Consider the following 20755-nt stretch of genomic DNA (forward strand, 5'->3'; position numbering starts at 1 on the left):
CGGGCGCCGAGTGAGCGCCAGCACCGGAGACGCCCGCGCCCGCAGCGACCCGACACCCGGGCGCCGCCCCCTCGCAGCTCCGCCCGCCCACCGCGGGGTCAGCAGAGTTCCGTGGGGCCGGGGCGGTTGGGGTATAAAGGCTGCGTGCGCCGGCAGGGGTAGCGTCCGGGCGCGGAGGGAGCCAGGCAGGAGGCGGCAGGTGAGCACCGGCCGAGGCAGGGGGAGCCAGCTCTCGACAAGGAGACCCGGGAGGCGGGGCAGTGGCGCTGTTTACAGAAATCGCCTCTGGCCATCCCAGCCGGTCGGTGGCGCAGCTGGGCTGTCTGCTGCGCAGTCCCCCGTGGGCCGCGGACCCCGCCCCTCTGCAGGGTCCTCTCCGAGGGGCCTCTCCAGGTGTCCCTCGCAGCCCCTGCGGCTGCGTCCTCTCTCTCTGCGCGCCTCTCCCCTCCGCTCTGCTTTACCTCTGCCCGCTAAAAGTCACTCCCGGTCCACCTCAATCCTCCCAGAATTTACCCCAAATTGATGAAGCCCTTCCTGTTCCCCAGAGCCAGCTTCCAGGGCCTCAGAATCAGTGGTGCCAGCGGCGGCCTCTGCCTGCGAGCGCGTCGGGTCTCCTGGGCTAGCGCCAAGGACACAAGGAATCAAGGTAAGGGCTGAGCAGGGACACGCCGGCCCGCAGGACGGCTTGCAAAGAAGCCTGTAGGGTCAGGGGCCTTTGTGGGATCCACAGGTTGCAAAGGTTCAGGGGTGGCTTTGAAAGGTCTTCAGGGTGGCCAGAGGGAGAGGCTGGAGTAGGGGAAGGGGTTGGGTGAAGGGAAGGCCACTTACATGAAACAAGATTAGAGAGATTTTGTTTGTTTAAAGATTTATGTATTTATTTGGAAGGCAGAGTTACAGAGGGAGAGACACACACACACAGAGATTGTCCATCTGCTGGTTCACTCTACAAATATCCAGGAGCTCCATCTGGGTCTCTCACGTGGGTGACAACTTGGGCCATCCTCGGTTGCCTTCCTAGGCACATTAGCAGGGAGCTGGAGTGGAAGTGGAGCAGCCGGGACTCAAACCAGCGCCCCCATATGGGATGCTGGGTTTGCAGGCAGCAGCAGTAACCCACTGCCCCACAACCCTGGCCCCAAGCTTAGAGCTCATTTGAAGGCCATGGGTGTGGCCTTGATTTGGAGTGGGGGTATGGGGGGGGTGTCAGAGGATCAAGATGCAGCCTTTCTCTCAGGATGCTGCATAGTGTGTGTGTGTGTGTGTGTGTGTGCACGTGCTGGGTAGCTCTCCTTGACTGTTCGGGGCCAGTGCCCTAGCTGACTGGACTTGTGTTTTAGTGAGCACAGGCCCACTGGAGTGGAGGTTCCCAGGCAGGGGGTGAGGGGCTCTCAGGAGGAGCCTGGGTGACCTAGACCAGGCACAGGGTTAGAAGTAGGTAGGGTGGAGGGAGTTGGGGGCAGAGGGCAGGCCTTGGCAGTGGGTGTTGGGGGAGGAGGGAGAGCTGGGAGGAAGAAGTCAGGGGTTCTCCCAGCTGGTGACTCAGGCTGGCGTTCCCAAGGACCCCGGGGGCTGGGGGAGGGTGACAGGACTGTCCTGAGGCCAGAGCTGCCCCTGCATGTCCACTTTTGCTTTCCTGTTCTGGCTGGTTTTACTTCCTCTCCTTTCACAGTTTTCTCAGCTCCCTCCTTGCCTTGTGTTTCTACAGGGATCAGGGCTCCCCTGTCTCATGCACAGCCCACTCTCAGGGCTTTGGCTGTGACTCTGAGTAAAGCTCCCAAATCCATGTTTCCAAATGAGCAAGAAGACTGAAAGCAAAATGATGCAGGAGCCAGACACAGTACGGGTGACACCAGAGCTCACTGCTCCCAGCTCTGTCCTCTGTGTCTGTCTGTCTGTTTGATCAAGTAAGTCAGGCCTGGGCATCCTCCTGAGGGGCTCAAGCTGGTTGATGAATTACCTTGGAATCCGGATTTACTGCTCGAATGAGGAACAACCTGGAGTAGATTTCTCCCAGGCCTCAAAGTTCCTGAGCATCAAGACGAAAACCAAGAAGCCATTGCTGTGGGGCAGCTGTCTGCAGTGCAGGCATCCCGTGTGGGCTGGTTTGAGTCCCAGCTGCCCCACTCTGACCCAGCTCCCTGCTGATGTGCCTGGGGAGGCAGCAGAAGATCGCCCAAGTGCTTGGGCCCCTGCACTCATGTGGGAGACCAGAGGAAGCTCCTGGCTCCTGGCTCTGGCTTGGTCCAGCCCTGGCAGTTGTGGCCATTTTGGGAGTGAACCAGCAGATGGAAGACCTTTCTCTCTCTCTCTCTCTCTCTCTCTCTCTCTCTCTCTCTGTAATTTTGACTCTCAAATAAATAAATAATTTTTTTTTAAAGAAAAGATGGAGACCAAAAGTAGCCCTCCAGGTCTGAGTGCGCCCAGGGCTGTGAAGACACAGTGCTTTCTCCCTCTTCTTTGCATCTAGACCCTGCAGCATGGACGCTCTCTCGGAAGCCAATGGCACCTTTGCCATCCGCCTCTTAAAGGGATTATGTCAAGACAACCCTTCGAACAATGTGTTTTATTCTCCCATGAGCATCTCCTCCGCCCTGGCCATGGTCCTCTTGGGGGCAAAGGGCAACACCGCGGCCCAGGTGGCCCAGGTAAGCTGGCCCGCTGTGGCCCTCGGTGGGGGCCAGGCTGTGGCTGCTTCGCTCTGTCTCCAGCTTCCTACTCGTGCCCGGGAAGGAGGGCAGGCCAGGGGCCTGCACTGTTTTCAGAGGGGTGAGTCTTCCAGGGAGGTGCCGAGGGGAAGGAGAGACACGCACCTCCTCCACTGAGGTTTTCTTTGTGTGGGGACAGTGTTGCCCCGGGTAGTGACCTGGAGAACGCTGTCAAGTTTTTGTCCTGCATTGTCTTTGTATTTAGAAAGTGATACCGCAACTATGTGAAGCCTAAGCTGCCGACGTGGTTCTCAGTTTGGGGGCAAAGACTTTGCAGCTATAACTGCTCGTTGGCAGGGAGGCTGATGCCTGTCGCACGGCCTCTGTGTCCCAGCCTGTGTCCCTCGCTCAGTCAGGCCATACATGAACAGAAACACGCACAAGGCCTGTGCTTAATGACACGCCAGACCAGACGGTGAAGGCTCATTCCTGCTGTTCCACAGATGTTCCGTGGCCATCTGGAAGGGGTTAGAGAACCAGTCCCTGTCCCTGGGTTGACGGGGTGTGCAGGAGTCCTAGAAGAATCCGACGACATGTGTGTCATGTCTGAGCACCTGCCTCGTGGGAGGGTGGCTGCTTGTTTCAGAATGACTTTCTCTTCCCTTGATGAGCCTTTACTGCAAGCTTACTCATTATGATCATTTCCGTCTCATCACCAGGGAGTGAGGTTTGAAGACTCTTTAGAGCCTAGTGTTGCATTTTTTAAAAAATATTAGTCTCTTGAGGGTACAATCTTTTTTTTTTTTTTTTTTTTTTTTTTTTTTTTTTTACAGGCAGAGTGGACAGTGAGAGAGAGAGACAGAGAGAGAGAGAGAAAGGTCTTCCTTTTGCTGTTGGTTCACCCTCCAATGGCCGCCGCAGCTGGCACGCAGCGTCCAGCGCACCGCGCTGATCCAAAGCCAGGAGCCAGGTACTTATCCTGGTCTCCCATGGGGTGCAGGGCCCAAGCACTTGGGCCATCCTCCACTGCACTCCCGGGCCACAGCAGAGAGCTGGCCTGGAAGAGGGGCAACCGGGACAGAATCCGGCGCCCCGACCGGGACTAGAACCTGGTGTGCCGGCGCCGCTAGGCGGAGGATTAGCCTAGTGAGCCGTGGCGCCGGCTGAGGGTACAATCTTAATAACTATGTTTTAGTCTTACTAATCACATTACACATTTCAGAGCCTTCCTTCCTTTTGGAGATATGTATTGTGGTTGTATTTCTGCCCATTTTTCTTTGCATTTTTAGTGCCTTTAACTATGTCTTTTTTGGGATATGTTTTATAGGCAAGTTTTCCTCTGTGGAAGGTGTGCTCTTTGTGGGGTGTGGAACTTAGAAACCCCTTCTCTGGGCCTCTCTCGCCCACTCCAACCCCACTCCCAAGAGTGTCACTCCTCCAGCATGCAGTAAATGGTCCATTAAAATAAAAACAGCCTCCTCTCAAGGGATACTTTTATGGAGCATAACAGACCCAAGAGCAAGGAAGTCATTTTTAATGATTTTTCTCTACAGGTGCTTTCTTTGACCACGGAGAAGGATGTGCACCAGGGCTTCCAGTCACTTCTCACCGACCTGAACAGGCCGGGCATGCAGTACCTGCTTAGAACAGCCAACAGGCTCTTTGGAGAGAAGACTTGTGAATTCCTCTCTGTAAGTCCAATCAGTAGAATTGTAACACAGTTGTATTCAAAATACCTGGTCACGTAGAGCCTGGGAGAAACACCTTAGAGAACTTGGGAAACGTCTAGTGAACTTTTTTTTTCTTTTTTAAGGATGCCAGTTTCACAATTGCACCTTGCCTTCTTTAAAATGTGACTGTAAAATTGCTATATTCATCTCTGTTAGTTGGAGACTCAGTCCTTACCTAGTTGCAAACTCATATTTTCACACATGCTAGACTAGGATGGGACCACTTTTAGGAGATGCATATGCTCTTTTTAACTAAAAAGTGAATGTGAGATCAGAATTTTTGGCAGCTTGCTGGCATCTCGTTCAGCCAGGCGGCCTCACTGGATGCTTTTCTCTCCAAAGACGTTTAAGGAAGCCTGCGTTCACTTCTACCACGCTGAGCTGGAGCAGCTTTGTTTTGCCAGAGCTGCAGAGAAATCCAGGAACCATATAAACACCTGGGTCTCCAAGAAGACAGAAGGTCAGAAGGATGTGTTGCTGCGGGCTGCTCCCACCCGCCCTCCTTCCTCTCCTCCCCCTCTTCCTCTCCTCTCCCTCTTCCTCCTCGGACTTCACTGCTGTTTCCGGTGGTTAACCTTGTGTTATTAGTTGAGCTCCAGTGGATTCATAAAGGTTCCTAGCACATGTTCAGGTTTCCAACAGAATTTTGTGTATTCTCCTAGGACCAGAATGCCTGCTGCAGACATCAAAAGGAAACTCTTAGGTTGGACTTCCAGCTTAGTAACTTCTAATAAAACATCCTTTCACTAGCCTGTAATGTGCACCAGTCAGTGACCCCACCATGTCTCTGAGGGAGACTGAGCCATGCACTTGGGCTGCTGCTTCCAGGTTCCCTGAGGCCTTCATCGCCACTGTCTTCACAAGTTACAATGACTTCTGCTTCCTTTGTGCCTTCCATTCACGCTCCTATAATTAGACTTGAGAAGCCTAGAGTTGATTGGCCAACTCCAGGCCCTCTCTCAGGGCTGATCATTTCCAAAGACTGAAAAGAGCTCCACTTGGGGTTCTTTTTGATTTCGGAGAGTGTCCTAACCATAGGAAGTAACTGTGGCCCCTCTAGCCCGACTTCCATGTCCTGTTCTCTGACCTGCTATAGTGTTCCTGCTTTGTCCCAGCCTGCTTTTTGCTGGAGGACTTAGAAGTCCCTTGGCATCCTCAACTTGGTGGATTTCCAGAGGTGTTGGTAACAAAGAATACCATTCACAGGTGTTGTTTCTCAATTCTGTAAGTAATAATCCAGTCTCAGCACATTCGGAAAACTAATGTTCAAGCTATTTTGTTGATATTCATCTTATTTGAAAGGTAGACAAAAAGAGAGAGAGGGAAGAGAAAGAGATCATTCATCTGGTTTACTCCCCAAATGCGGTCGGTCAGCAGCCAAGACTGGGCCCGGCTAAAGCCTAGAACTCAATCCAGGTCTCTCCCATGGGTGGCAGGGGCACAAGTACTTGAGCCATCACCTGCTTCCCCCAGGGTGGGCTAGCAGGAATCTAGAATGGGAAGCAGAGCTTGGATTAAAAGCCAGACCCTCCCCTATGAGACGCAGGAATCCATGTACTTTACCCAATGGCCATTTGAAACATCCCTAGACGCAGAATGCTTGGTTCTTGATGAATACTTTAGGATCTGCCAGTATCTCAGGCGCAGTCCTACCTAGCTGCAAACTCTCGTAGTTTATCCATCATACATCTGTAAAAGGCAGCTAAATGTGGTGTCTGCTTTTCCCAACAGGTAAAATTAATGAGCTGTTGCCGGCAAACTCCATTAATGCCCAGACCAAGCTGGTTCTCGTCAGTGCCATCTACTTCAAAGGAAGGTGGGACAGCAAGTTTTATAAACGCTGCACAAAGGAAATGCCTTTTAAGATCAACGAGGTAGGGAGAAGCTTGACAAAAGAAATCATGCTAGTTTGATGAAGAAATTAATGGAAAAGCTTGACTTTGTAAGAGCATAGATGACTGGGTTAAAAATAATAGAAACAGTATATTTCTCAATGGATTTATAGATTCAGGAGAAGAAAGTTAAAGAAATAAAAATATTTGCTGCCTCTAATTGTGCACATTTTATTACTGCTGTACTGTCTCAGAGTTTTCATACCTCTCTTGAGAGCACCTAATCCTGAAAACTGAAGGTTTTCCTTAAAAATCGTTCCCTTAGAATATGAGATTTGGGACAATTGGGTTAAAATGAATGAAAATATATGTGGGTATATATAGATGATCCTCCACTTAAAATGGTTTGACTTAATGATTTTTGGATTTTATGATAGATTTAGAAGGCTTGTCTCCCTTGTCAATGAAGAAGCCTCTGTATTTTTGTTGCCAGACTGCTTTCTGGGATGGTATATCTGTTTATACTCCAATAACACTGTTGGGAAACTGTTTCATCCTCCTTTATTAAGTTTTTTTCTAATTTAATAGAAAAATTCTCTACCTAATTTCATGTGATCATATTGTTTGCTTAGATAAATTGGCTGAGCATACTTTAAATGAGGAAATCTGACTTCCTCTGGAAATGCCAGGTACCACATTTTAAAAAACATTATTTATGTATTTATTTGAGACGCACAGAGTTCCCATCCATTGGTTCACTCCTCATGTACCTCCAACAGCTGGAGCTGGACCAGGCCAAAACTGAGAGCCAGGAACTCTCAGGTTATTGAGTAATAACCCAGTCACTTGAGCCATCACCACAGTGTCCTAGGGTTTGCATTTGCAGGAAGCTGGAGTCAGGAGCCAGACCAGGTATTGAATGCAGGTATTCAGAGATGGGATATGGTGTCTTAACCACTAGGCTCAACACCTTTCCCCGAAGGAACTGATTTTGTTTTGGTGAATAGAGTGTCTTTGCACGGTTACCCGCTTTCATTTGATGACTTACGGTGAAAAGACAGAGCTGCTTGACATTCTGTGAGTGCTAGCTAGAGCACAGCTAAAGGTTACTTCCAAATGAAAGTAAAAGAAAAGGTTATTGTGGTACAAAAGAATTTTGAAAATCCACTTACTTTTATCATAAGTCACATTTCCCAAGTAATTTTTGAAGACCCCTTGCTTACATGGGTTTCAAATATATTTTTTTCCGCAACAAAATGAACATCTTTTAATCTGATTGTCCATGAACTTTTCAAAGTTCCCTTTGGTGCTGAAAAACTCCTGGCATCCGCTGCAGTTCACTGGAAACTCTTCCTTGCCTCTTTCAGTAACGTGTTTTAAAATTCCACACTCATCTGTTCGTTTCCACCAGAAGGAGCAAAGGCCGGTGCAGATGATGTATCAGGAGTCCAAGTTTAAAATGTCCTACGTGAGCGAGGTGCAGGCGCAGGTGCTGGAGCTGCCCTACGAGCAGGAGGAGCTGAGCATGATCATTCTGCTCCCAGACAGCGGCGTGGATCTCAGCACGGTGAGCTGGGAGGGCTTGAGGGTCTTCCCGCTCTGAATCCCACTGGAAAATCCAGTGACACCCTCCATGTGTGTCATCCTTTGTGTTCCTTCTTACTAGGACAACACTCTAGCATTGCTTTCACATTTGCATTTACTTTTCAAGTCAGTGGCAAAGCACAGTTTGCAGGCACTTAGTTTTGGGATTTCTCTCTTCTCTGGATGGCCCTGCCAAGTGACTCAACACATCTTGGTCTCGGTTTTCTCAGAGATAGAATGGGACTGATGATAAGGTCTACTTGATAGGGTTATTTAAGAGAAAGAAATGGTGATAACTCAAGGAAAAAGGCTTAGTACACTGACAAATGTCAAACCACTATATATGTGAGCCATTATTACCATAATCATTGTTTTTAGTATCATGTTTTTAAAAAATCTAAGAACCAGGGGTCGGCGCTGTGGCATGGTGGGTTAAGCTGCTGTCTGCAGTGCTGGCATCCTATAGGTTCGAGTCCCAGCTGCTTCACTTCCAATCCAGTACCCTGCTAATGGCCTGAGAAAGCAGCAGAGGATGGCCCCAGTGCTAGGGCGCCTGTACCCACATGGGAGATCCGGAAGAAGCTCCTGGCTCCTTGCTTCAGCCTGACCCAGCCCCAGCCATTGTGACCATTTGGGGAGTGAGCCAGTGGATGGAAGAACTCTCTCTCTCTGTTTCTCCTCTCTCCTCTCTCTCTCTCTCTGTAACTTTGACTTCCAAACAAATGAATTTTTTTTTAAAAAATCTAAGAATCAGAAATGGGGAAAGAAAAAATGTTACATTTTTGTTCCAGCAAGGCGGGGGGAGAGAATGGTGGTGGCCAGGAAGGAATGGAGTTCATTGCTCAGAGAAGGGAGCAGAGACAGCCCAACCTGGTGCCGCCCCCTGCTTGCTCATGTCAGGACTGGTGCCTAGGTCGAGTCAACCCTCACCCGAATGGCCAGCAATGGGAGCTCTTGACCCGAGGGGTCTGTCCACCTCCTGTGACTCCAGAAATCACACGTAATACCAATGCAGGGCAGATTTCCCTTCTGGGGTGGCTTGTACTGAGAGCCCAGTCTTTCTTACCAGCAATGGTTGTCCTCAAAACTAAGCATTGTTGAAAACAGAACATCGTCCATCTGGTCATGTATACTTGTCAGAGTAAAAGGTATCTCGGAAGCTGCTGGGTAGAGAGAAGACAGCCCAGTCTTCCTGCCTCCGGGCTGCTTGGTAAGGAAGTCGTGTATGGAATAGCACAAGGGGTACACGACAAGTCAGAGAGCTCACAAGCTTCCTGGCAGATGAAAGAGCCCCTGTGCCATGTGACTAATCAACACACATCAGCAAGCGGAAGGGGACTGCCTGCCTATGGGAGTGCGTGCACTTGGAGATACCCACTGACGTCTGAATCCTTAAGTCTAATTTGGATCTTTCAGGTGGAGAAGAATCTCACTTTTGAGAAATTCACAGCCTGGACCAAGCCAGAATGTATGAAGAGTACCGAAGTTGAAGTTTTCCTGCCGAGGTTTAAACTGCAAGAGAATTACGACATGGAATCGGTGTTTCAGCAGTTGGGAATGGTCGATGTCTTCCAACAGGGCAAGTCCGACTTGTCAGCCATGTCGGCTGAAAGAGACCTGTGTCTGTCCAAGTTTGTACACAGGAGTTTTGTGGAGGTGAATGAAGAAGGCACAGAGGCCGCCGCGGCAACTTCAGCCATGGTGGTTCTTGAATGCTGCGTGGAATCTGGACCCGTGTTCCGTGCTGACCACCCCTTCCTTTTTTTCATCAGGCATAACAGAACCAAAAGCCTCCTGTTCTGTGGCAGGTTCTCTTCTCCATAGGAGTGCACTTCTGTGCCCGCGAGAATGTTCCTCTTTCTGTGTCTGCATGGTCCCCTCTGCGTCTCCACGTGCAGAGACGTAGGCAGATTCCTCATTCTTCTGAACCATTTCTTGGTGCTGCATAGTCAGCTCTCCCCATACTGGCCACTCACTTACCACTACTAAAGCAATATCCTACGGCAACAGGCCATAGGGTTTCCTGTATTTAGGATGTAGTTCACATTCCATAGAATGGTATGCAAAGGTTTCCTAGAGGTCTCCAAATACATTCCCCACTCATTGCATGTGCAATTCATTCTCATCACATTGTACTTTCTCGGCATCTCAAATCTGTCAACAAACTTCCCGTAATCTGACTGTCTCAATGGCAGTAGATGTTGCTAGATATTATTGCTACTATTTATAGTTTCCTGTTGCATTGACTTTTAAAAATTTTCTTTGATGCATTTTTTTTTTTACATTCACCAGTCACCCAGTATGTGCCAAACATTGCATTAAGTGCTGGGAGTTGAAAACACCTTGTTGTCCTTTGAAACCTGTGCCCAATTTATGTGGCTTTTATGACAGCCAGATTTGATTATTTGATGCCTTTAAACTTATCATGTGATCCTCTTGTAAAGATATCACCTTTCTTCATGTTGTAGTATCTCCCCACTTCCAATTTTAACAGTAAAAATTCTATTGAATGCATCGATTTCATTTCAAAGGCCATGCAGAATTTTTCCTTTTGTCCATAGCCAGCTGTACATCTTTCACCTTTCACTGCACACTGAGGGCACTGCTCTCATGATAATCATTTTATTAATCTCCCTGGGTAATGCTTAAATTCAACTACACTTTAAGCTCATTGAGGATTGACATTCATCTTACATATCAATGTGGCACTTATAGTGCAATAATAAGTAATTTGATTATATATGAGTGATATAACTTTAAATTATGGCATATAGCCAACTTGATTGTGGATTTTTGTGAATTTTTTTAGTGAGGTAACATTCATATAACATAAAATTAACCATTGTAAAGGACACAGTTCAGTTCTCCCTCCCTGTCCGCAGTTTTCCTAATGCCAAAAGGAAACTCTGTATCCATTAAACAGTCACTCCTCAGTTCTCCCCCCTTCAGCCTCTTGTAACCAGCAATCTGTTTTCTCTATGCATTAACCTATAATGGAAATTTCATATAAATTGAAATATATAGTATATGACCTTTTGTGTCTGGTTTCTTTCATTTAATGTAATATTTTCAATGCTCATTCATGCTATAATATGTATCAGTCCTTACTCCTATTTGTGACCAAATACTATTCCACTGTATAGATATAATATAGCACAATTTATCCACTCATCCATTGGTAGATATTTGTATTGTTTCCCCCTTCTAGTTATTTGTGGCTAGTGCTGCTATGAACACACATATACATGTTTTGTTTGAATACCTGTTTCCCATTCTTCGGGTGTACCCCTACATATGGAATTGCTGAGTCAGATGTAAGTCCTTTGTACAGTGACTAAACTGTAACATTCCCACCAGCAGTGGGTTTGCCTTCCAGTTTCTCTACACATCAGCAACACTTGTTATTTTCTTTTTTCAAATTCTTGTCATCTGGGTGGGTATGAGGTGATACCTCATTGTGTTTTTGATCTGCTTGTCTCAGCAAAAAGAAATTTGAGAATCTTTTCGTGTGCTTGTTGGCCATTTCCATATCTTTGGAGAAATCTCAAGCTTTTTGCCCATTTGAAAAAAAAAAAAATTGGGCTGTCAGGGCTGGCACTGTGGTGTAGTAGGTTAAGCCTCTGCCTGTGGGGCCGGTATCCCACGTGGGTGCTGGTTCGTGTCCCAGTTGCTCTTCTGATCCAGGTGTCTACTAATGGAAGCTCCTGGCTTCAGATCAGCCCAGCTCTGGCTGTTGTGGCCATTTGGGGAGTGAACCAGGGCATGTAAGACCTCTCTCTGTCTCTCCCTCTCTCTGTAATTCTGCCTCTCAACTAAGTAAATAACTCTTTAAAAAATATGCACTATGGACAATAAATCCCCATCAGAGATATTTTTTGTTAATATTTTCCACTGTTGTCTTTTCACTTTATTGATACTAGTCATCACAAAAGCTTTCCATTTCAGTGAAATCCAGTTCTCTTTGCCTTTGTTGCTCATACCTTTAATGTCTTGGCTAAGAACACAATGCCAAACCCAATGTCATGAATAAACTTCTATGTTTCTTCTAAAATTTCACGGTTTTGGCTCTCATATTTAGATTTTTGACCATTTTTAAATTTTGTAAATGATATGAGGTGGAATCCAGCTTAATTTCTTTGCATGTGGTTATCTGATTGTCCTAGCATCTGTAGTTGTTTTTGAGTTGGAAAAAAAATAGTATTGACAAGAAACAAAAAGGAAAGATTCTATCTATACAAGTAGTAGACACCGAATAATAAGGAATCAACGCTGGGATATATAAAGAACTCCTACAAATCAAACAGAATAAGGTAGTGAACTGATGATCAGAGAAATAGAAGCGCCATGAGATAGTGTTCCACATCCATCAGATGGGTGTCAAGTTAGGACGATGGACAGCACCCAGTGTCAGCCAGGAAGTAGGGAAACAGGAGGCCTCATGGGAACGTGATCTGATCCAAGCAAACCAGGAAATGATCTGGCGGTGACGAGAGTGGGTGTTTGTGCTGGGCTCCAGCAGACTCCCTTCTGGGTGTACACTTCTCCTGGTGCATTGCACAGGTCTGTGAAAGGACAGGGACTAGGACCCTCAGCCTCACCTGCAGCAGTAAGAGCTGGACCTTGATGTCCATCTCAGATGAAACAGATCAGGAAAATGTAATGCACACTTTGGAGCACTGTGTAGGAGTCAGAAAGTACAAACGGGCTGTGCATCCTGGCTCATGGGCAGAAGAGGCAAGAGACTGACAGGGAGAGGTATACAGTCCCTCTTTCATCGAAGCTATAAACATCTACCACATGGTGCATTAAACAAGGATGCACACCTATTGCACTTCGATTGCTGGTGAGAGCTTTGTCATGTGTTCGAATTCTCCCTCCTATGAATTGTACTTTTCTGTTTGGGTGTCAGTTTTCTTGACTGTAACATAACTCTATTAAAGGCAGTATTACAGAAGAAATAACACCAGAGACAAAGGAAAGCAGACCTCGACACTAACCTTCAAAAGTGGCTGTTCCCAGTTATCTGGGGAAGCAGCTGTGCGCGCTTATCTTGTCTGGCAAGGGAAGATGTCCTTAGTTCTGCTTCTGTAACTCCAATCATAAATCTGTCCTACAAACCTGCCCCAGTGTCTCTTATAAGCGTACGGGACCCAGCGACCATTGGAAGCGTGGTGCTAAGGCACATGGCTGCAGTTTAAACTCCCCAGTGCTGACAGTGCAGGCATGGCGCTGATGAACCTATACACATCACATGGCTGCAGTTTAAACTCCCCAGTGCTGACAGTGCAGGCATGGCGCTGATGAACCTATCCATGTTGTAAGAGGCTTGGGTTGGATGCCCGCTTCCAGACGAGCCCACTGGCGGTCACACGCCGCTGTCCCTGATCCAGGGGGGTTTCTCACTCCGGGTTTCTGTTAACAGTATCCCTGTCGCATTTTTCCTCATGTTGTGGCTGTCCTTCAAATTCTATTCTACGTTATGAATACCCAGGACTCCGCCCCATCCGCGACCCCGTGGCCGAATCTAGGTCCGTCCCTGCGACGTCCGGCAGGACTGCTCATGCACAGGACGGCCTTCCCCCCGGGCGGTCACACGCAGGCACCTGGACAGCCATTCTGCGTGTGGGACCGTCGGGGACCCGGTCCTCGTTCCTGAAGCGACAGCCTCGCTGGGTTTGGTGAGGAGGTGAGGTTGAGGCCGCACGCCAGCTTCCCGATCCTTGGCTGGACGAGGAGCCGCTTTTTCCTTCTTGTTCTCCTTGTGTACAAGGAGGGGTTCCTTCTGTTTCAGTTTTGCCGGAAACGCCGACACCGTGGATGTTTATGAGAAAAACAAACAAGCAACGCGGGAAGCGGTCAGGCAGGCGCCACCCCAGGTCCGCTGACAGAAAAGCCAGGGTGTCCTGTCCGCGCGACAGCGACCGCCCACGCTCCGGCCAGCACAGCGCGGTCACTTCTCCCAGGGGCCCGGCGTCCCAGGGGCACCCGCCTCCTAGGCCTCAGCCACCGGGCGACCTGCTCGGGGCGTTTCGGGCAAGCGCTGGGGGACGCCCGGCGGAACGCCCCGCCCGCAGCCCTGCCGGGCTGACCCCAGTGCCGGCCCCACCCGGGTCGCGCCCCCTCGCTGCGCACGGCGCATGCGCCCCGGGGCTGCCCAGACGCGCGCCCCTCGGCGGAGCTGCTCGGTACTGCACCGTGCTCGCTGCAGGTGCGCCTCGTTTTCCTTAAACTTGAAGGCGGGCCTGGCCGGGCAGGGCGGGCTGGGGGCCGGACGAGGGTAACCGGCCTCCCACGCGGGAGAGCTCTCCGAGGAGCTGGGGGGTCCCTGGGCCGCGGGGCCTGCGCCGGCCGGGCGGTGTTGGGAGGGCTGGGGAGGGACAGCAGCTCCCCCAGCGTCCGGCCGGAGATGGCCGCAGCGTCCACCCTCGGAGGGAGGGGCAGGGCCGCTGCGCTGGGGCTGCCAGCCCATGACATCTGCGGCCGCGGGCACGGCGCACGGACGGGACGCGCAGGAAGCCCGGCGGAGCCCGGGGACAGGAGGACAGGAGGGAGGGACGTTTGTTTCGGCCCTCGGCGCGCTCGCTTTGGCCTCGGCGGAGGGTGAGGAAGGACTGAGGGGATGTAGGGCGCGGCGTGTGCCCAGGGTGAGGATCCACAGAGGCTGGGACGGCTCCTCGGTGTCCACTTCAGATTCCCAGTCCACCACGCTGCTGCCTCGGCCTGAGCACCGGCTTCAGCATCGAATATGTTGGGAACTGGGGCGAGGCAGCGACTTGGGGCATGGCTGGTAGAGGCCGATGTTTCACAGTATGGCCTCCTTGGCTGTGCTACCACCGCCTATCCAGATTGGCCGGCATCCCCTGGCCTGGCGCCCCGAGCGCCCCTCACGTCCCCGTGATGGACCTACAGTCTGAGGAATAAGTGACCTTCTATGGGTTGATGCCACTGAGACTAGGGGATTATTGCAGTGAGACCTAGCCTGTCCTGGCTGATAGGAGTCATGCGGTGTTTCCTATCACACCGAATGTTGTCCTAAACCACTGAACTCCTCAGGGCCTTAGAAAGGTGGGAGAAGGGCCAGCACTGTGGAGTACGAGGCTCTGCCTCCACCTACAGCGCCACTGTCGCCCGTGGGTGCTGGTTCGACTCCTGGCTGTTCTACTTACGCTCCAACTCCCTGCTAATGGTCTGGGAAAGGCAGTGACAGACGGCCCAAGTACTCGGGCCCCTGCGTCCATGTGGGAGACCTGGAAGAAGCTCCTGGCTCCTGGCTTCAGCTTGGCGCAGCTCTAGCCATTGCAGCCATTTGGGGAGTGAACCAGTGAGCCAGAGGATGGAAGACCTTTCTCTCTGTGTCTCTCCATCTCTCTGTCTGTAACTCTGCCTCTTAAATAAATCAATCAATATTACGAAGAGAGAGAGGGAATATCAGCCTGACCTATTGTTTCACGCGATGGTTGCAATCCAGTGAAATGCAGATGTGCAGTTGCCTCATAAACTGTAAAGAATTGTGTCCTTTAGCCATATAACTAGAGGTTAAATGATCTCTGGGGAATTTTCTAGTTCAAAAAGTCTGCGATCACATGAGTTTATCGAAGAGAACGAAAACTGGGAGAGACCAGAGCAGCTGCTCTTGGGTCTGGGCAGACAGTGCAAGGCTGTAACCCTTGAGAGGAGAGTGGCACCGGGCAGGAGTTCGGGGAGCTGCCCGGGTGCACTTTCACACCGTGGCACCGGGAAGAGCGGGCTCATCTGTCGGAAACCGGCTGCTTTGGGCGAGCAGAGGTGAGAGCCCGGTGGTGCTGCAGCAAAGGAGCCTTCCCCAGATGTGAAGCCCTTGACCTTGACCTTGGACTTCCCAGTTCCCAGAGCTGTAAGAAATCAGTCTCTGTTCCTTGTATATCGCCCAGCCTCGAGACTTCGGTTATAGCAGCACAAAACAGACACCAGCACTCCAATATGGAATGTAGGTATCCCAAGCAAGATGTTAACTGCTATGCCCAATGCCTGCCCCCAAATAAGCTTATCTATTAATTCAATTTTCCATGACCTTTTCAAAATACCTTGTACATGTAACTCTTGGGAATGAGTCAGCTTTCCTGGCTAGAGCAGGGACATCACGAAGTGTTCTGTAAGTCTTTTATCAATCAGCCACAAACAACTGAGATAAAGTGTTCACTCGCAGCCTAACTCGAGTGTGCGCTCAGGCCGCTGCTGGACCTGTTCCGATCAGACGTTGCCGTTGTCGTTCTTTGTTGGTTGCCCGGGAGCGGCAGGCTTCCGTTGACCACGTGCCAACACTGCTGCCGCATCTCTTCCTGTGTGCCTCGTGAGCTTTCCCTGTGTGCGGATTCTCAGTCACTCATCTCCCTCCTGAGACAAGCGAGAGCTCTTGGAGCTGAGCGGGTGTGTTCCTAGGTGAACGCCCGCTGCCCATTGGAAAGCTGAAGGGCAACCTTTAAGTTGCTCTACTTTTTGGAGGGGGAAGCTGCCTTTATTTCAATTTTTTTTTAATAATGTAGATTCTTTTAAAAATTTTTATTTGATATAATTATATATACATGTTTACAGAGTCTATTATGATATTTCAATACAGATATGTATTGTCCGATGGTCAAATTAGAGTAATTAGCATATCATCACCTCAAATATTTAGCATTTCTTTGTGGTGAGAACATTAAAAATCCTTCCCTAGCTGTTTGAAAATATATAATACACCAGGATGGATTTGTTCTCCTGAGATGCTGTACCCATTGACTTACCTCTCCCCACTCTCCCTGCCTCTCCCCTCCTCACCCCCTGGTAGTAGTTCTACTCTCAACTTCTTTTTTTATTTAAAAATTTTATGTATTTACTTGAGAGGTAGAGTTGTAGACAGAGAGAGAGAGGTCTGGCATCAGCTGGTTCACTCCTCAAATGGCCTCAATGGCTGGAGCTGAGCTAGTTCAAAGCCAGGAGCCAGGAGCTTCTTTCAGATCGCCACTGCTTTTCCCAGGCCATAGCAGAGAGCTGGATTGGCAGAGGAGCAGCTGAATCGTGAACTGGTACCCATATGGGATGCAGGCACCATGGGCGGAGGCTTAGCCTGCTATACCACAGCACCGCCCTCTCTACTCTCAACTTCCGTGAGATCAACTGTATGGAGTCCATATGTGAGATCGTGTGATATTTGTCTTCCACTGAACAAAGTGTCCTCTAGGTTCATCATTGTAAATGATGAGGCTTCAGCTGTTTAAAATGGATGAGTAATGTCTTATTATGTATTTATGCCATATTTTTTATCTGCTCGTCTGTTGATGGATACTTAAGTTGATCCAATGTCTTGCTATTGTGATAATGGTTTTAAAAAAAATATAGGTGCAGATGTCTCTTCAACAAATGTAATTCCAATAATTTCATTTCCTTTAGATACATACTTACTAATGATATTGCTGCATTGTATGGGATAGTTCTACTTTTAATTTTTTAAAAGGATGTGAAACAATTTTATGCCAACAACTTTGGCTTCTTATGTGAAATACACATTTTTTGAAAACAGAAATTTGGAAAATTCACATGGAAACAATAAAATTTTTGAATAGCCCTGTATGTATCTAAGAAATTAAATTCATTTTAAAAATCTTCCCGTGGAGATAACTAAAGTCTTAATAGTTTCACTGCTACACATTTAAGAAAGAAAAAAAAACACAATAATATGTTCTTTCAGAAAATAGAGAAGGATAATATGTTTTCCAACTCATTTTATTTTTATTTTTTTTATTTTTTGACAGGCAGAGTGGACAGTGAGAGAGAGAGACAGAGAGAAAGGTCTTCCTTTGCCGTTGGTTCACCCTCCAATGGCCGCCGCGGCCGGCACACCACGCTGATCCGATGGCAGGAGCCAGGTACTTATCCTGGTCTCCCATGGGGTGCAGGGCCCAAGCACTTGGGCCATCCTCCACTGCACTCCCGGGCCACAGCAGAGAGCTGGCCTGGAAGAGGGGCAACCGGGACAGAATCCGGCGCCCCGACCGGGACTAGAACCGGGTGTGCCGGCGCTGCAAGGCGGAGGATTAGCCTAGTGAGCCGCGGCGCCGGCCTCTAACTCATTTTAAGAAACCCATCATAATCCTTGATCTCAAAAACTAGAATTCAAGGAAAAATTATAAAACTATAGTCCAAATCAATACAGGTAAAAATAATCTTCGCTAAATAGACAGGAAAAATAAAATATGAATAATTTGATTTTCTTGTTTCTTTTCTTTTGTGTATTTGCCTTACTATTGAAATTCGTACTTCTGTGTCTTCATGATGGTTGTTCTTGTCACTTCACTTCTTGTTTATTTTTTTTTAAGATTTATTTATTTATTTGGAGGCAGAGTTACAGAGCATCAGAGGTAGAGAAAGGGAGAGGGGAGGTCTTCCCTCTGCTGGTTCACTCCCCAAATGGCTGCAACAGCCAGAGCTGTGCCGATCCGAAGCCAGGAGCCAGGAGCTTCTTCTTGGTCTCCCACGTGTGTGCAGGGGCCCAAGGACTTGGGCCATCCTCTGCTGCTTTCCCAGGCCACAGCAGAGAGCTGGATGGGAAGAGGAGCAGCTGAGACTTGAGCTGGCACCCATATGGGATGCCTGCAAGGCAGTGGCTTTACCTGCTACGCCACAGTGCTGGCCCCTCATCACTTTTTTTTTTTTTTTTTTTTTTTGACAGGTAGAGTGGATAGTGAGAGAGAGAGACAGAGAGAAAGGTCTTCCTTTTGCCGTTGGTTCACCCTCCAATGGCCGCCACGGCTGGCGCACTGTGGCCGGCGCACCGCGCTGATCTGAAGCCAGGAGCCAGGTGCTTCTCCTGGTCTCCCATGGGGTGCAGGGCCAACCGGGACAGAATCCGGCGCCCCGACCGGGACTAGAACCTGGTGTGCCGGCGCCGCTAGGTGGAGGATTATCCTATTGAGCCATGGCGCCGGCCCCCTTATCACTTCTAATGTGGAACTTCCTTAAGGAGTTCTGTGGGAGTGGTCTGGTGATGATGAATTCTTTCAGATTTTGCTTGTTGTGGAAAGTCTCTTTCTCTGTAATTTCTGAAGGGTAGTTGTACTGGGTATTGTATTCTTGGCTGGCAGTTTCAGCACTTTGAACACTTAACCTCATTCTCTCCTAGCCTGTAAGATTTCAACCGAGAAGTCTGCCACTAATCGAATAGGTATAACCTTGTAAGTGACACGTCACTTTTTCTGCTGTAGATTTTCAAATTCTCACTGTAGTTTTGTTTCTTTTAAAGATCTATTTATTATTTATTTGAAAGCCAAAGTTACAGAGGGAGAGGACAGTGAGAGACCTCCCATCTGCTTGTTCACTCCCCTGATGGCCAAAACAGCCAAGACTGAGCCAGGCCGAAGCCAGGACCCAGAAGCCGGGAGCTTCTTCTGGGTCCACCGGGGTGCAGGGGCCCAAGCACTGGGGCCATAGTCCACTGCTTTCATGGGTCCCTTAACGGGGAGCTGGATAGGAGGTGGGGCAGCTGGGACATGCCGGTGCTGCAGGCTGCGGCTTTTCATCACGGAGCCGCAGTGCCGGTTTAGCTGATGGGTTTGACAATTGGCGACAGCATGCCTCAGAAAGTATAATTTTTAGTCACACCTATTATGGGTCCTTTGAACTTCTGGATGTCTGTATATTTTCCAAAATCTGGAAAGTTTTCAGCAATTATTCCATTGAATGGCGTTTCCCTACCCTTCTCCTTCTAGAACTTCCCTCCGGTAAAGGTTTGCTAACTTACTGGCGCTTCGTAAATCTTATAGACTTTCTTCACTCTTCTTTTTTCTTTCTGGTTTTCTCTCCCTTCCTCCCTTCCTCTCTCCCGGGGTGTGCGGGGTGGGGTCTCAAATGGCCCACGCAGCAGGGGCCTGAGCAGGAGGGGCACCAGGGCTGAGGCAGTGCAGGGGTGTAGCAAACAGCAGCCCGCAGCGGCTCTGGGCCTGCGAGGGCCCGAGGATGCCCAGCAGCAAATGACGCGAGGGTCTGCGGCCTGAGTGGGGCTCCCAGGGGCTTCCTGCTGGCTCTGTTCCCACAGAGCAAGGTTCCTCTTGGTGCAGGGATGATCTGGAGAGATGGAACGACCTCTTTGTGCGGCCACCCTGTGTCTCCAGGCCCGACAACACCTAGTCGTGGGCTTGCTTTTCTGCTCAAGCCGCTTGCGGCTGGGGTCTTCCTCCAGGCTGTGCTCTCTGAGGGTGGGGTGGGGGTGCCGGGAGCAGTGCCTTGATGTGGCTAATGCAGTTCTGGAGGCTCACTCTGGGGATACTGGCTTGGAGGCAGGGGCTTTCTTTTTAGAGATTTATTTACTTGAAAAACAGAGTTACACACACACACACACACACACATGCACACACCACGGAGAGATCTTCCATCTGCAGGTTCAATCTCTAGATGGCTGCAATGGCCAGGGCTGGGTCAGGCCGAAGCCAGGAGCCAGGAGCTTCCTCCAGGTCTCCCACGTGGGTGCAGGGGCCAGCCCAAACGCTGAGGCCATCTTCTGCTGCTTTCCCAGGCCATTAGCAGGAAACTGGATCGGAAGTGGAGCAGCCGGGACAGGCACGGGTACCTACATGGGATGCCGGCGTCACAGGCAGCCACTTTACCTCCTTTAAAAAAAAAGATTTATTTATTTACTTGAAAGTCAGAGTTATACAGAGAGAGGAGAAGCAGAGAGAGAGAAAGAGAGAGAGAGAGAGAGAGGTCTTCCATCCACTGGCTCACTCCCCAGTTGGCTGCAACAGCCAGAGCTGCGCCGATCCAAAGCCAGGAGCCCAGGTCTTCCAGGACTCCCACACGGTTGCAGGGGCCCAAGGACTTGGGCCATCTTCTACTGCTTTCCCAGGCCATAGCAGAGAGCTGGACTGGCAGAGGAGCAGCCAGGACTCGAACTGTCGCCCGTATGGGACGCCGGCACTGCAGGCAGAGGCTTTACCCGCTAGCCACAGCCTGA

General features: G+C 49.6%; 1 protein-coding gene across 2 annotated transcripts; it reads left to right on the plus strand.

The window, feature by feature from the left end:
• The first annotated feature begins 161 nt into the window (after positions 1-161).
• Positions 162-10827, plus strand: SERPINB9 (serpin family B member 9). 2 transcript variants are annotated; one of them, XM_089333472.1, is made up of 8 exons: positions 162-393; positions 546-646; positions 2468-2645; positions 4199-4336; positions 4718-4835; positions 6107-6249; positions 7619-7774; positions 9208-10827. In XM_089333472.1, the coding sequence occupies exons 3-8, from the start codon at positions 2478-2480 to the stop codon at positions 9613-9615; spliced, it is 1131 nt and encodes a 376-aa protein (XP_089189598.1). In that variant the 5' UTR covers positions 162-393; positions 546-646; positions 2468-2477; the 3' UTR covers positions 9616-10827. The 2 variants fall into 2 exon arrangements, with proteins under 2 accessions (XP_089189598.1, XP_002721003.3); XM_002720957.6 differs by having other exon boundaries at positions 162-199.
• The last annotated feature ends 9928 nt before the right edge of the window (positions 10828-20755 follow it).

Source organism: Oryctolagus cuniculus, chromosome 5 (assembly GCF_051225735.1).
Source record: "Oryctolagus cuniculus isolate XC-2025 breed Fujian yellow rabbit chromosome 5, ASM5122573v1, whole genome shotgun sequence".
Lineage (NCBI taxonomy): Eukaryota > Metazoa > Chordata > Mammalia > Lagomorpha > Leporidae > Oryctolagus > Oryctolagus cuniculus.

Excerpts from the sequence above, each read along its gene's own strand:
- SERPINB9 (XM_089333472.1), top strand. The coding sequence starts at position 2,478 with ATGGACGCTCTCTCGGAAGCCAATGGCACCTTTGCCATCCGCCTCTTA. Across the intron at positions 2,646-4,198 it reads CCGCGGCCCAGGTGGCCCAG|GTGCTTTCTTTGACCACGGA; the intron begins GTAAGCTGGCCC and ends TTTTCTCTACAG. Across the intron at positions 4,836-6,106 it reads GGTCTCCAAGAAGACAGAAG|GTAAAATTAATGAGCTGTTG; the intron begins GTCAGAAGGATG and ends TTTTCCCAACAG.